The sequence below is a fragment of the Saimiri boliviensis genome, chromosome 3 (genome assembly GCF_048565385.1).
Source record: "Saimiri boliviensis isolate mSaiBol1 chromosome 3, mSaiBol1.pri, whole genome shotgun sequence".
Lineage (NCBI taxonomy): Eukaryota > Metazoa > Chordata > Mammalia > Primates > Cebidae > Saimiri > Saimiri boliviensis.
In genome coordinates, this window is record NC_133451.1 from 44,619,484 (window position 1) to 44,636,889 (window position 17,406).

The 17,406-nt window shown below is 31.6% G+C and overlaps 1 protein-coding gene across 1 annotated transcript in view; it reads right to left on the reverse strand.

The window, feature by feature from the left end:
* The window catches only part of GABRG1 (gamma-aminobutyric acid type A receptor subunit gamma1), an 87,576-nt gene that overhangs the window by 59,533 nt on the left and 10,637 nt on the right, over positions 1-17,406 (reverse strand). The window contains exon 2 of the mRNA XM_003933657.3: positions 5,175-5,323. Coding sequence (XP_003933706.1) covers positions 5,175-5,323 — 149 coding nt within the window. The remainder of the gene's footprint in view (positions 1-5,174; positions 5,324-17,406) is intronic.

Genomic DNA, 17,406 nt, shown 5'->3' on the forward strand with positions numbered 1-17,406 from the left:
ATGACACTGCACATATTTAATGAATTCAAAAAGAGAAGAAATAGAGAAAATATAAGCAGTAGAGAAAAAATTAAATAGATCAACAATACAAAACAATAGAAAGGTAGATTTAACACAAAATATTTAATAATTACCTTAACCATATCTGCATTAATCACTTCATTTAAAAGAAAATAATTATCAGACTTGAATATTAGGAAACAGAAACTATATATATATTTTTTTTCTAAAAGAAATTACCTAACAAAGAACACAGAAATACTGAAAATTAAAGGATGAAAAAAATATTAAAAAGTCAAATCATAGAAAGCAAATATAGATATATAATACCAATCAAATTAAATATTATAGAAAAATGTGTTTTACAATGCAGAATTATTATTTCCTAATGATAAAACTGCTATTCAACAGAAGCTGTACAATCCCAAAGAAAATGTGGTACATATATGCAACTGAGTACTATTCAGCCACAAAAAAGCATAAGATTCCGTCATTTGCAACAACATGGATGGAACTGGAAGACATTATGTTAAGTGAAATAAGCCAGGCACAGAAAGACAAACTTCACATGTTCTCACTCATGTGTAGGAGTTAAAAATCAAAACAATTGAATTCATAGAGTTAGAATAGAATGATGGTTACCAGAGGGTAGTGAGGTGAGGGAGTGGGAATATGTAGTGTGTATAAAAATAGAGTCAGAATAAATAAGATCTATTATTTGATAGTATAAGAGGGTGATGCCGGGCGCGATTGCTCAAGCCTGTAATCCCAGCACTTTGGGAGGCCGAGGTGGGTGGATCATGAGGTCAAGAGATCGAGATCATCCTGGTCAACATGGTGAAACCCTGTCTCTACTAAAAATACAAAAAAAAATAAATAAATAAAATAGCTGGGTATGGTGGTGCGTGCCTGTAATCCCAGCTACTCAGGAGGCTGAGGCAGGAGAATTGCCTGAATTCAGGAAGCAGAGGTTGTGGTGAGCCGAGATCACGCCATTGCACTCCAGCCTGGGTAACAAGAGCGAAACTCCGTCTCAAAAAAAACGACAACAACAACAACAAAAAAAGGGTGATTACAATAAATAATAATATGCATTTCAAATATAACCAAAAGGGTATAACTTGAATGCTTGTACCAAAAATAAATGACATATACTTGAGGTGAATACCCCATTTATCCTGATATGATTATTACACATTTTATGCATATATCAAAATGTCTCATGTACCTCATAAGTATATACATCCACTATGTGCCCATAAAAATTAAAAGTAAAACATTTTTTTTTTAAAAGGAGACACAATAATCCTAAATTTGTGTGTAACTAAAACAGTTTCAATATGTATAATGCAAAAACTTACTGGACTAAAAAAGTTTTAAAAGGCTAAGTAAATGATTGTAGTTAAAGAATTTTCACACACCTCTTTCAGTAGAAGTATAGATTATTTGAAGAACAAGAATCATAAATCTGACTCAGATATGTTCTCAGACACAGATTAAATCAATGTAGATACCAATAATAAAAACACACCTGGAAAACAGGCTAATTTTTGAAATAAACAGCATTCATTATTCCATGTGATAAAGAAGAAATTACAAAGGAATAAATTGTAAAACTCTAAAGTAGCACATGAGAAAATTTACATTAATATCCTATGTCTTTATCTCCCAATATTTCCTTCAAAAATGTATAAAAACCAAAAAAAGGGAAAAACAAAAGTAATCAAAAATTCAGTCCTCTGCATAACTTAAAGACAAAAAACACCCACATTTCAAAGTGACTATGAAAGTTAAACAAACAAACAAAACTCCAAATACCAAATCATGGACAGAAATCTATCAAACATTGTCTCACCTCTGCTCTAAGGCAACACCTTATGATGGATACAGCAGCCTGAAATAGGCTCTGTAGAAGACAGAAGGGAGGTCAGTGGTGGGCCTAAAGTAGATCCCCAAGACCACTAGAGAAAATAAGTGTACCATTAATATGAAAATATTTAAGAATGTATTTCGAGAGCAGCACAAGAACTAAGAGGAAAAGGATCTATAAGTATCCGTGATGTGAAAGAGCAATGTTCAAAATAGGTTGTTTCTGGGCCAAGAAAAATGTCAAAAACAAAAACAGAAGTGAGCTTAAGAAACTGTTCAGTGACAAGGAGAAGTCAAAGGGAGTACTTTGTGCTTCTACAAGGAAAAGAAAAATCAATTAAATGGAAGTAATAGAATTTCTCCCCCACCACAAAATAAATATACTACAACACCACAATCAAATCCAAAGTATCTGCACTTTATAATCATGACATTAAAATATACCAATAAGCTAAGAATCTTGTAAAACACCCACAAACCACAAAATAAAAAGGACAAAATAATTATTGCAGAAATAAGATATCAATATCCAATATAGCTCAATTGTGGAAAATTTTCACCCAAAATAATAAGCAGAAGAAACTGTAAGAAAATACTCCCTACAGTTAAGTGTGTTCAAACAAAAATTTAGGAATAAGAAAAAATCATCTTGAATAAAGCAATTTGGAAACTTAGCAAGATAATTTCATTACACACACACACACACACACACACACACACATACACACGAAGAAATAAAAACTGTTTGGACTTTAAAAAAGAGCAGAAAAAGACAAAATTATGGTGATCACCAATAAATCAACTAAAACAGTTTAATAATAGGCAGGAAAAAAATGAAGGAAATACAAATGATATTAACAGAAGTCAGAATGTCAAAGAGAATATCATGCAAATATAAGGCAGGCAAAGCGTGACTAACATGCCTACAGTGGGAATTCATGAAGAAGAAAACCAACAATGTAACAGAACAAATATTCAATTTTATATTCCTAAATAAATACATACATAAGTAAATAAATTTTCCAACGGTTGAAAGAAAACTTGAAATTACATTTTGAAAAAAAAAATATCAATGTCCAGAAAAGAGATTATCCAAATTGAACAACTCTGAAACATTTATTAAGAAAAGAATTCAGTGGAAAGCTTTTTAAATAAATCTAAATGGCCTGTAGGAGAAGAAAACAAGATTAAATAAATTACAAGGTCTGAATAATAAACTGGCATTAGACTTTTCAAAAATAACACACAAAGCAAGTTACCAGTTATGATTAGGCTATTAAAGTGAAAACTCAATGATAAAATGTATATAAACTGAGGATTTTGTATGTAGCCACTACATCCTTCAAATTTCCAGTCAATCAAAAAATAATTTTTACATATAACAACTTTCTGAGAATTTTTTTTATTATTATTTAACTTGTGTTTTAGGTTCTAGGGTACATGTGAAGGTAAACTCATGTCACAGGGGTTTGTTGTAGAGATTGTTTTATCACCCAGGTATGAAGCCCACTACCTTTTTTACTCCTCTCCCTCTTCCCACCATCAAGTAGGCTGGAGTGTCTCTTGTTCCCTTCTTTGTGTTCGTGGATTCTTGTCATTTAGCTCCCATTTATAGGTGAGAATGGATGGTGTTTGGTTTTGGGTTCCTGTGTTAGTTTCCTAAAAATACTAGCCTCTAGCATAGGTTGCTAGAGCCTAAAGACTAAAACAAAGATTGGGAAAATGGTGTTAAACAAATTTACAAATATTATATATTGTGACAAAGCAGAAAATATGTAACTAAAAGTAATAAAACTAAGGAGAAGGAAAAAAGAATAGAAAAATCTCATTGATCGTTGTATAGACAGTATGTGGGGGTTAAATAGTATCAATAACAACGGAGAATCCTGAGTAAGGGTCAATAAATGGAAGACTAAGGCTATTAAGATACAAGTACAAGGGTAAAACTAGAATAAAACTATGAAACTTCCAAAATACTAAAATAAAACAAACATTAATTAAATGCAAGAAGTTCACTGCTCAAATAGACACATAACAAATACTACTAATATATGATGCCAGAGTTCAGCATAAAATTCACACTTTTGTTTCTTTTTCCTTTCAGCATTCAATTTCTTAAGCACACTTCTCTCTAGCTTTCTGACATTTTTCTCTACACAGAAAAAACTTGTTTTGAAGACTGTGTTTTCACATCACACATATTGTAGATGTGCAGAGAAAGAAGAAACCCTAGCAAAATAAGAAGAGAAGGTAACCAAAAAAGTGCCTTTAAAAAAGATGTTTAAGCAAACATCATACCTACCAGTGAAATAGGGATTGCTTTTTTCTGATATCAGAAACAATTTGAGTTATTCAACGTTATACCAGTCTTACCCAGTGCAATATGGCATGAAAAAGTATAATTTTGGAAATGAGAATATAAAATATTCATTATTGTGAAAACGGTCATTATTCTCTATCTTATAAAAATCCAGGAGAATCTAAAAATAAATAATTAAAATTGATAAACAAATTTAGCAGTGCTTCCAAGAACAGAGTAAAAAGTCTTTTATATTTCTCCATACTGGTAATACAAATCAGAAAATAACTTTAAAAAGATTAATTTATACTTGCATCAAAAACTCCAAATAGAAAAAAATTAAATCTAACACAACACATGCAATATTAACTTCTGGAAAACATTAATAAAAAATAAATATACAAATAGAAGAATATATGATGTTCTCACGAATTTGATATGGTAAAAATTGAATTTGTTTAAAATTTCAATTTCCATATATTGATTGATGACTAAGGAAATATATGATTTATAATTTTTTTTAAGGAATCATAGGGAAAAGTTACAATTTAATTAAATTTTAAAATTTATGCAAAACTGCCAAAGACCAAAAATAACAATGTTGAAGAAGTACAAAGTTGATTGCCTGTACTAACTATACTATCAAGAGTTATAATTCTATATTAATTAGAACAGTCTGGCATTTGCACAAAATTGAAACTTTGACTTATCTTTCAAATATTGCCCTTTTATGAAATATTGCTCAGTCTTTCAGACAGTTTTATCAAAACTTTGTCAGATATTGTAGCAGCTGGAAAATAATTACATATCTTTTTTTCTTTTTTTCTTATTTCAGACTGTGAACTCCTCAAAACATTAGTGACCATTCCAACCAATAATCCTTAAATCCAGCAGATCCTCTGATGTACATCAGACACTCAAGGAATAAGAAATAAATGATTAAAATAGTACCAGTGATAATATTTTTAATAGTCACCAAAATACCAGAATGGTAACTCAAACTTACCTCCTATATCTGGACGAAGTTTATTGTCATAGCCCTGAAGCAATGAATTCAGAATTTGTGTGATATCTCCTTCATGAATTTTTGGAGCCAAGACCCAGGTTTTGTTCATTGTTAAATCCTCATCATCTTCATCTTCTGCCTTATCAACACTAAATGATTTAAAGAAATGGTAGAAAGTTCAATCGAATTATGTATAAAAGTATAGTTTACAAATATTACAATTGACTAAGAAAGTCATAATGTGGTATAAAAAGGCATTACAAAAATATTAGTTAGTAAAACTAACATGTTTGTCATACAAAGTGCCCTAATGTGATAATATACAAAAATTGAGAATTCTGTGCAAGAAACATAAAATATTAAAACAATAAAGTAAATTTTGAACACTCCCACAATGTCATTAATGTTCATAAAAACTATTCCACCAAAATGTGACTGGTGTCCCCTAAATTTGTATAACATATGATCTGTACATCCATATGTGGTGAACTTAAACCATCACAACTAAAAATAAACCTTAAAATGTAAATAATTACAGGAAAATATGTAATAATTAGTCTGATAAAATGTATAAAAATGGATGTGTAGAAAAGAAGAAGAAAAAGTGAGTAAAGAAAGGTTTGAATAAAAAGGAAAACATGTTGTGCATATGTTTTAAGTCAGAAGAACCCAGCCATCTTTTAATCAGAAGAACCCAGCCATTTTCTTCTTTTAAGTCAGAAGAACCCAGCCGTCCTTTTCCAAGAACATTGTCAAAGATTTTCTGATCATCAAGCTGACAATAGGTAACTCATCTTCCACATATATTTGGGAGGAGTTATAACTATCAAATTTTACTTAAGTGACATTGGAGAGATTAAGTAACTCTCTTCCTTTATTTTGTAAATGAGAAAACCAAAGACCACTTAAACACAGCAAAAACACAAATCAATTCATTGTCAAAACTGAGACTATAATTATAGTCTTGATCTAGATGGTCTAACACAGAAAAGCATCAGACATTAAGATACTTATTGCAGTATTATCTATGATTACATATTTTTTAACAATAAGGGTATGTTTAAATAAATAATTTATTAACAAAAGGTACACATCTGTTGTTTGTTAAGAGTCTATAAAAGCATCAAATTATTTTCATAATTGAATATTACATAATTGAAAAATAACAGAAACAATTTGCTTTCATTGCCATCTATGTATAAAGTGGCTTAAAAGATTTGATGGAAAAATAGAATAATGTATATGCTTAATATTTTATACTAGAGAGACCATAGAAAATTTTTTTTGTATATTAATATTATCTTGAAATCTTCATGTACACATTGTGTAATATAAATATATAAAAAGGAGTTAATTTGACAAGAATGCCTACCTAAGAATGAACTTCTTCTTTTATACCAGATAGTACTCTGAAATACATTTTGAATTATAAAATGAATAATTAAATAGAGGGTTTCATAGAGAGAGGTAGAATATCATTCTCTCTTAAGGAAATTATTGTGGCAGCCCTAAAAATTTGCCACTTGGTTCTCCTACCATGGGAACATTAGTTGCCTGCCAGCACTAAGAATTAGCCCTGAGTCTGCACCTGACCCGAGCTGTCCCAGGCTGCTTTCAGTCAATAACCAAGCACAGCACGAGTATTAATTCAGATCCATTGCTACCAGACTAGGAGCTACTCTGAAGGACAATTCGTGGTGGAGGATTCCCACTGGCATGGCCAAAACTTTCTTAGAATATGTAAATGCATTCAGATTCTTTTGATCCAAAACTTCTTCCCCCTCTTACTTTCATACATTTCAAACATCTTTTGTTACTTGAAACCTCTCTTGCCACTCCCTCTTCCTCTCATTTAACTTTCCTAAGAATTTCTCTTACATAACTAAGGCCACCTTGACATCTTTTCTTACATATCTGAGGGCATCTTGACATCTTCTCAAAGGCTTCTGCTTCTCACATTCAATTGCATGCAACCTGTACCTAAAGAACATCTTTGAGTTATTTACTATATGATTATTTCTTTTTATCTTACTAAGCTCAGTTACTTTAATATATCCTACAAATTTCCTTGATGACATAGGAAATTACTGTATGGGAAAAAACTTTAATAACTATATTGTTTCTCCTATATAACAAACGAGTTTCAAATTAATAACAAAGAGTTAATTTAAGTAGAGACAAGGCATGCTTTGCCATAAAATTATGAAGAAAATACGTCTTTACTGCTAGAGAAAAACTACATGCCTATAGCAAGTCAGTCAATTAATATAAACTATTTTTATGAATAAAGTAAACATGCATTGAGGTTTGCCCAGGAAAATCTTGGTTTAGACCTGTTGTCCTGAAATGATTTTTAATAGCAACTTCTCATCACAAAATGGCCTACATTGCATGATTAAGTATATAGTCACCCTGTATTTAGTTAATATAAAGGTTACTGCAAATTTCCTGGTTCTGACACATGAGGGAGCTTCTTCCATTAATCTGTTAAGAAAACAGAGCTGAAACTCAGAGTAGTTTAATAAAGTTCCCAAGGAATGTGAGAAACTCCTGAAGGAATAGTTATAGACTGTTTTCCCCACAGTGTGAAAAAAAGTTATAATTGTAAGTGAAATTCATTGATGAAGCCATTTACATATTTCATTAGAAGAAAAATGATGATTGCTACCTGTACTGAGTATATGTATAGGAAAAATTCACTGAGCAGCAAATATAATAAATATATTGTCACTGATACTTCCTCATAAACACTTTTGGATTAGATAAATAATCATTATTTTCACACTGGGAAAAGTTCTACCATGTTTATTAAAATACATATAACATTTGGTTATTCATTTTGTTAACATTTTAGGTTTTCATAGCCCTATCTTTTAAAAGTGAGTGGAGCTAAAATTATTTTAATAGCAAGTTATTCAGTGAATCAATATACAACCCAGATAATAGGTAGATATGGTTACTCAAGAAATCCAAATTCTTGCCTTTTCTAATTAGAAAATAAATTAATATGTTCAGAAATCAGGACTACCAACACTATTCTCATCATCTGAATGTCATTGACTAGAATTAATTTTGGGGGTAATTTTGCTACTCCTATTAATATTTTGTTAATATTAATAAACACAATTGAGTGGTCTTGGTATCCCTATTAGTGCTCATTTAGATATCTGAGAAAAAGCATAAGTGGTTAGAATGAAACAAAAAGTACAGGTACATTCTCAAAACTGATATTTTATATAGCAATCAGAAACCAAATTCAATTTATGATTAGCTACAAGTAATCTCTACACAAGTTCTATATGCTTTCAATTGTGAGCCCCCACAGTAAGCATTTCCAGAAACATAGAGTGTTTGAAGTAAGAGCGTCTTTAGATACCCTCATGTCCTACTCCTAACATAAATAAACAAGGAAACTGGAGTTCAAACCTATAAATGACTTCATTAAGTCCTCCCAGTTACTTAGTGCCAAAAATTTCATACAACTATATTCACAAATAGAATGATTATAATGATTCAAATGTATCAACAATCATACTTAACACATTATATATTGGTTACTTAGAGAAATGTCTTCTAATTAAACATACTGAGAGTTTGCAGTAAAAGGAAGTTATGAAGTATGTCAGAAACTCTTAAAAGTAGATGATGATGCAATCAACTGTCTATGAAACCAATACACAGTTTAAGAAGCAAAATGCTCTGTACTCTTCACCATCCTCAGAGATTATAATTGTTACGACGAATTTTTTCCATGTTGTAGTAAACATAATGAATGTGTTATATTACTGTGTTACATTAACTAATAGTAGTTAATTATTACATTTTACGATTACCTATGTATCCCGGAATGACACTAAGTTACATATACCTATATATCCCTGAATGACAGAAAGTTACATATAGCCATAATATATTATGTGTAGTCACATAATCCATTTTCCTAATGTAATGAATATGAAATAGTGTCTGATTTTTATTTCATTGCATTCCTGTAATTATTATAAAAAAGAGCACCTATGTATATGTTTTGGGTATTTTGCCTTATGTAAATTTCATTCTAGTGGGATTTTAATACTCTTTAAACAAGTATAACAAGAAGTCTATTAAACTTCATTTGACAAATATTAGATGCTTATTGTGTACTGAGCATCTGGCATTTCTGGATGCTGGGGATGCAAAGATGAATAAAGCAGCCCCCAGAGGAAAGCGCAAGGAAGAAAGAAAGCTTAACTATTAGCATTAATCTTTTAATGATAGTGTGAGATTTGAACAAATGGTTACAAATCTTTGAGCCACAGTTTCCTCATCAAACTTTTAAGGTTTATATTTCTGTAAATCCTTAGGTAATAAATATATATTAAACATTATTGCATTTGTAAAAGGTAATTCAGGGCCTTCTCCTGAAAATGGTAAAGTGGACACACTATCCTTCCTTACTCTAGAATCAACCAAAAGTAGCAAGGGGATAGAAAACCAGATTTCCAAAACTCCGTTTTTGATAAATAAGGAAACTTCAGAAATCCAAATCACAAGCAAAGAAAGGACCATAGGTATCTGAGGAAGCTGGCAGAATTGTCCTTTCTAATAAGGGTCAGGAACAAATTCTTGATACAAGATCAACAAACAGATGCACCACTGGCAGAGGTGGATCATCTTTAAACTGACTTGCAAAAGTAAACGAAAGTGAAAAAAAAAAAAAAAAAAAAGAAAGAAAGAAAGAAAAGCAAATGAAACCAAACTGGCTTACAAAAGAAAATGAAACAAAAGCCAATTTGCTGAGACCGAAGGAAGAATGACACAGCTATATATGCACACTGCTGTTTTTTTTTCCGTAATGTGGAAGAAGACAGTTCCAGCACTTTGAATAACCCTACAGCTGCCTGTCTTAGCTACCTGTATATTTAGGTGATTTGGAGAAAATTTGGACATTATTTTAAGTGACTAATACATGTAAAAGAAAAGGAATCTTTTAAAAGGACAATTATTGACTTGAGGAAAATTTTTTAAGTTCAGAAAAACTGTCATTACACTATACAACATAATTCACCTGTAACTATATTCATACAGCCATAATTAATTTGAATGTAAATATGGATTTGATGAACATCATACTGTCTATCTACAGACACATAATATTTTAATTTTCTAAAATTACTTACCTTTATAGATAGACAGGTAAGATAGGTAGGTAATTAGAAGGATAGATAGATCGATCGATCGATCGACAGACAGATATTCCTTACTAGTTAGTCTGTGTATGCTCTTTCTCTGTATTGATTATTTTGATGATAAAAAGCAAAACAAGTGAAGAAATTCTATTTCAACCAATTAGCTGGGTAGAATTATTTTCTTCTCCAGGTTCCAGTAGGTCTTCACTCTCCTTCCTGAAATAACTATTTTTATAGGCACATGTGGACATTATCACCTACTGAACTATAATTTAACCTGGTATAAAAACAGTCAACAGGCAGGTCTGTTTATACTCCTAGGTCTTTTCTCAGGCCAGGTTGTCTGGGAGGTCTGGCTGAACAGTTGACCTCCAAATGTTTAGCCAGCCTTTCATTTCTGACAGTGGAGAGTTTTAACCAATAAATGAAGCAATAGCTAGTTTATAGTGCAACCCGGTTGAAAGCATAGCTAGAGAAAAAGAAGGAATTTCTGCTTTCAAGACTGCCCCATCCCCAGCTTTCCTGATATTTGGTTGATCAGTCCTTCATTGGGTCCCAGGTGATACCCCATAATTAGTCACTTATGTATTTACATTGGTTTTTTGGTTAGTTTGCCTATGTGTAGTTTTGTAATTTAAAATAAAAAGAATCTTATACTACAAAATACTTTGACAAAGAGATAGAAAAGCAAAGGCATCTTCCCATTTCTTTATTTTGCATTGGTAGTAAATGAGCAGATTTAGTCCCTGAAAACATAATATAGCCAGAGCATTGTTACTAACTTAAATTTACATAAATGCTCATAGCATAAATGCAATAAACACTTGGTTCTACTGTGCTCAATTGAATTAAGCTCAGGATGGATAATATGTTAAGTTCAATAATTAGGTATATAAACTTATCTTTTCTAACTTAACACCTTCTTTCCTTGTGACTTATCCTGACCTGAGAAACTGTTCATTTTCAGTCAGTTTTTTTGGTAAATGAAATAAAACAACTGGAAGTTACTATAAAAATTTTTTTACATCATTAAGCTGGATATGAAAAAGAATCATGAGTGAGGAAGAATCTTGCATGCATGGTCACCTAATTCATCTTTCCAGCTCCAAACACAGCTACATTACTTTTTTTCAACTAAAAAGTTTGTGGGTACAAAGTAAGTGTATATATTTACGTGGCACGTGAGGTGTTTTGATACAGCCATGCGATGTGAAATAAGCACACCGTGGAGAATGGAGTATTCATCCTCTCAAATATTTATCCTTTCCATTACAAATAATCCAGTTACATTCTTCAAGTTATTTTAAAATATGCAATTAAGTTATATTGACTATAGTCACCCTATTGTGTTTTCAAGTAGTAGGATTTATTCCTTCATTCTTTTTTTTTTTTGTACCCATTATGTGGTTTCACAATTGTCTATTTATCTTTTCCCTACTCTTGAATATTATCTTCTTTTCACTTGTCTTTCACTAGAAACACATTATAGTGTGCCATTTATCAGCAAAAAATTTAAATATGTTTTATGAAATAGTACAAATTAATATTATGTGTTCCCAAGGTAATACATTATAATAATATACACAATGCTTTTTTAACATGACTATTTATTATTTATATAATGTTACTATTTATTATTTCAATGCCTTCATTCTAAATTCTACACACACACACGCAAATGTACATGCACACCATCTTCATCGTCACTCAATTTCTTCCTTGTTTTCTTTCTGTCTCTCATTTTCCCTCTCTCTTCACCAGATTTCCCACTTTTCTTCTTTCCTTTATTGCTTTCCATCTACCTCTCTCCTTTTCTCATACATGAATTATGATGGTGATACTAAATTATATAATTTCAGATCATTAAGTAGAAATGATGATTCTCTTGATATTGCCTTTGGAGATATCAGAAATCCTATCTTATTTTAATTTATTTTCTTCAAATATTCTGTTAACTTGTTTTTACTCTGCAAAAATCTTATGTTCTACAAACTTTTCAGTTGAACAATACTTCTACTGAGAGCTTTGACATTCAAAATACTTTGATTAATTATTTTATAAATTATGCTACTATCAGAATACTCTTCTACAAGTGGTGATATAACTTGATTATAATAAGAGGGATCAACAATAAAATAAGTATTTACTTATGTATTTGGTGAAATATTATGTATATATGATAGACAAAAATCTATGCTAGGGGAGATATGACAAAAAATAATGGGAAGATAAATCAATAGGTTTCCTAGCACATTCTGAGTATTTTAAAATATATATCAGAAGTAACATTAGAAATAGAGAAAAATATATTTATTAGTAAATTGGAAATACTTGGGAAATATTCTGTATAAATGATGGTAATAATTATGGAATGAAAAACTTCTAACAAATGTATAGTATTGGGAAATTTTTAGCTAGAAGGGACATGAATTAATACTTTTATCACACACATTTCTTATGCCAGGAAACAAGAATTATGGCCTGTGTGGTCAGGCCAAATATGAAAAATTTTTGCTTAGTAAATGTAGTAAATTTTTGGCACATATATTCCATTTACATGTCACTAAATCTCCCTGTGAGAAGTGGTATTTTGCAGTCAGTTGAACTAGAAACTGATTTTGTTAAATTCACATTTGATTTGCTTAATATAGTCCACTCATGCATCAGTCATGTAGGAGCAAACAGTTGAGTTTCTGCTCTCAAGAATCTTAAAACCTGTTTAAAACTATAGAAATTCACTCACAATTATCTAATAACAGAAATTTTGTTTTGAACATATTAATCCTTACCACTATCCATGAGTGTGGGGTCCTTTACCACTATCCTTACCACTATCCATGAGTCTGGGATCCTTTACCATTATCCTTACCACTATTCAGGAGTGTGGGATTTTTGTTTTGTTTACTGATGCATCCCCAGTGACTAGAGAAGTGATGGACACTAAGTTGGCACTCCATTATTTGTTGTATGAATGAAAAGATGAATGTAGATCTTATAAGGTAAGCATTTAACCCTAATTTTATAAGTGAAGATCACTCAGTTTCTAGAAGATTTAAATAACTTACCAAAGTTCTTACTATTAGTTAGTGGCAAAGGTAGAATTTATCACAGGTAAAATTCATCAGGAAAGCTCAAATTATTTAAAAAAGGATCTAATTTCACCCCTGCATTGATAACACAGCCCTTTCTTTGATAACATTAGCAATATAACACACATAGTAATGTTTTTAAAATCCAGATTATGTCATATCATTTCTATGCTCAAAAGCCTGAATCTTAGTTAGAGAGTTTTCCATATCTCTTAGAATAAACAGTGTCTCCTCAATTTTTTAGAATAGTTTCAGTAGATTTGGTACCAGCTTTTCTTGTATGACTGTTAGAATTTGGCTGTGAATCCATCTGGCTGAGGGCTTTTTTTGGTTAGTGTTTTATGGTTTTTTAAATACTGATTCAATTTTGAAACTCAAAACTGGTCTGTTCAAGGTTTTAATTTGTTCCTGATTGAATCTTGGAAAATTGTGTGTTTCCAGGAATTTATGCATTCCCTCCAGATTTTTTAGTTTGTGTGCATAAAGGTGTCCATAGTAGTCTTTGAGGATCTTTTATATCTCTTAGGGATAAGTTGTAATGTCACCTTTGCCATTTCTGATTGTGCTTATTTGGATCTTCTCTCTCTTTTTCTTTGTTTATTTAGCTTACAGCCTATTAATCTTGATTATTATTTTAGATAATAAATTTTGGGTTTCATTGATACTTTGTATAAATGTTTGGGTCTCAATTACATTCAGTTCTGTTCTGATATTAGTTATTTCTTTTATTCTGCTAGCTTTGGGGTTAGTTTGTTCTTATTTTTCCAGTTTCTCTAGGTGTGATGTTAGATAATTAAATTGAGATTATTCTAACCTTTTCAGGTACAGGGTTAGCACACAAACTTTCTTCTTAACACTGCTAGCCAGAGCAATAAGGCAAGAGAAAGAAATAAAAAGCATTGCATGAGAAAAGAAGAAATCAAACTATCCCCATTTAGAGAGTATGTGATTCTATACCTGGAAAATCCCAAAGAACTCCACCAAAAGTTTCCTGGAACAGATAAACCACTTCATTGAATTTCAGGATACAAAATTAATGTATAAAATTTAGTCACATGTCTATACAAAAATAATGTTTAAGCTAAGAGTCAAATCAAGAATTCAATTCCATTTACAATAGCCACAAAAATGCTACCTAGGAATATATCTCACCAAGGAGTCGAAAGATCTCTACAAACAGAACTACAAAACACTGCTAAAATAAATCATAAGTGACACAAATAAATACAAAAATATTGCATGTTCATGGATTGGAATAATCAGTACTATTAAAATGGCCATATTGACCAAAGCAATCTACAGATTCAATGCTGTTCCTATTAAGCTAACAAAATAGTTTTTCAAAGAACTAGGAAAAACAATTCCAAAATTCATATGGAACCAAATAGCTAAAGCAACTCTAAGCAATAAGAACAAAGCCAGAATCATCACATTATCTAATTTTAAACAATATGATAAGGCTACAGTAACCAAAACAGCATGGTACTAGTACAAAAACAGACGTATAGACCAATGGAACAGAAGAAAACCTAGAAACAAAGCTACACACCTACAGTCATCTGATCAACAAAGTTGACAAAAATAAGCAATGAGAAAAAGACTAATTCCTTTTTATTCCATTCAAAAAATGGCACTGTGATAGTTGGCAAGCCATACGAAGAAGACTGAAACTGGACCCTTACCTTTCACCACATGCAAAAAATGACTCTACATAGATTAAAGGTTTAAATGTAAAACCTCACATTGTAAGAATACTAGAAGAAAACCTAGGAAACATCATTTTGGATGTCAGCCTTAGAAAAGCAATTATAGCTAAGTTCTCAAAAGAAATTTCAATAAAAACAAAAATGCACATGTGAGTCCTTTACTAAACTAAAGAGCTTCTACACAGCAAAAGCAACTGTCAAAGAGTAAACATATAACTTAGGTAATGGCAGAAAGTATCTGCAAACTATGCATCTAAGAAAGATCTAATATCGAGAGTCTACAAGGAACTTAAACAATTGGAAATGCAATAAACAACCCCATTAAAAATAGGCAAAAGACATGAAAAGATATTTCTCAAAAGAAGACATATAGGCATCCAACAAACATAAGGAAATATGTTCCAAGCCTCTACTTGTCCAAGAAATGCAAATCTAAACCACAACAAGGTATCTCACATCAATCAGAATGACTACTATTAAGAAGCCAAAAAAAACCAACCAACCAACCAAACAAACAACAACAACAACAAAAAAAAAAAAACAGATATAGACTAGGCTGTGGAGAAAAGGGAATCCTTGTACACTGTTGATGAGAATAAACAATTAGTTTTGCCACTGTGGAGAGCAGTTTTGAGACTTCTCAACTTAAAACAGGGCTACCTTTGACCCAGCAATCCCAATATCCAAAAGAAAATAAATTATTCTACCAAAAAGACACATTCACTCACATGTTCACTGCAGCACTGTTCACAGTAGCAAAGTCATAGAATCAACTGATAGATGCCCATTAGTAGTGACTTAGATAAAGAAAATGTGGTAAATATACACTGTACAGCCATAAAAGAAGCCATAGAAAACAACAAAATTGTGTCCTTTGGAGAACAGAAAAGTAAATACCCCATGTTCTCATTAGTAAGTGTGAGCCTAACACTGGGGACTCATGGACATAGAAATGGCAACAATAGACACTGGAGACTATTAGAGATGGCAAGGAGGTGTGGCGTAAGGTTTGAAAAACTAACCATTGGGTACTATGATTCATACATGACTATTGGGATCATTCCTACTTCAAAGCTCAGCATCGTGCAATATATCCAGGTAACAAACCTGCACATCCACATGCATCTGTTGAATTTAAAATAAAAGTTGAAAAAGAAAGAATAAGCAGCAACTACAAGACCCCACCTTATGGTTTTCCGCTTCTAATGCTTATCTCCAACCCTCACGTGGCATCACTGAAAGCTTCACTCACTTGTAGTATTTGTTAAAATATTACTTAATCATTGAAGCCTATCTGATCATTATTTGCTCTTCTATCCAAATTCCACACTTCCTTGCCCAGCTTATTTTTTACATGTGTATTAGTCCATTTTTATACTGCTATATATAACTGCTCAAGACGAGGTAATTTATAAAGGAAAAAGGTTTAATTGACTCACAGATCAGCATAGCTGGGAAGGCTTCAGGAAACTTACAATCATGGGTAAGGCAAAGGGGAATCAGGGCATCTTCTTCACAAGGCAGCAAGAAGGAGAGGTACTGATTGAAGGGGGAAGAGCCCCTTATAAAACCACTATATCTCATGAGAACTCACTCACTATCATGAAAACAGCATGGGGGTAACTTCCCTCATGATTCAATTACATTCACCTGGTCTCTCCTTTGAAACCTGGGGATTATGGAGATTATGGGTATTACAATTCACGATGAGATTTGATTATTTTATGAGCACAAAGGAAAATAAAATGGAACCTATCATTTAACACACATAAAGAGATGCTTTGGAAACTTGAAATGGCATAATAGAGCCAAGCCTAGAATACTAGGATAGTGTGTCCCTGTATGCTTCCAATCTGTGCTGTGGTTAGCTCTACCATGCAATTAATCACATTGTATATTAATTAATTATGTATTTATTTAGAACCCTCTCTAAGCTTTAAGCAATTTGAAGGTATTTAGGTATTTAAATGCCTTAGATTTTAAGGTATTTAATGTGATACCCTCAGCACCTACCCACAAATCTGATACATAGTATTCACCCAGTTTAATAAAAATCACTGAATAAGTAAATGAATAGATCATTGTGCTGTTTTCAGATAAAATTACTGTGAATAAAGAAAATAACTAAAACTACAACTGTGGTCCTTAATTTAAAAATTATGGTAGATAACCTAACATAAAACGAATTTAAACACAGTAACTTTCCGATACCAGTACTAATTCATCAAAAATAAAAACAGAAGAAGAAAAGTACTCATTTGACAAAGAC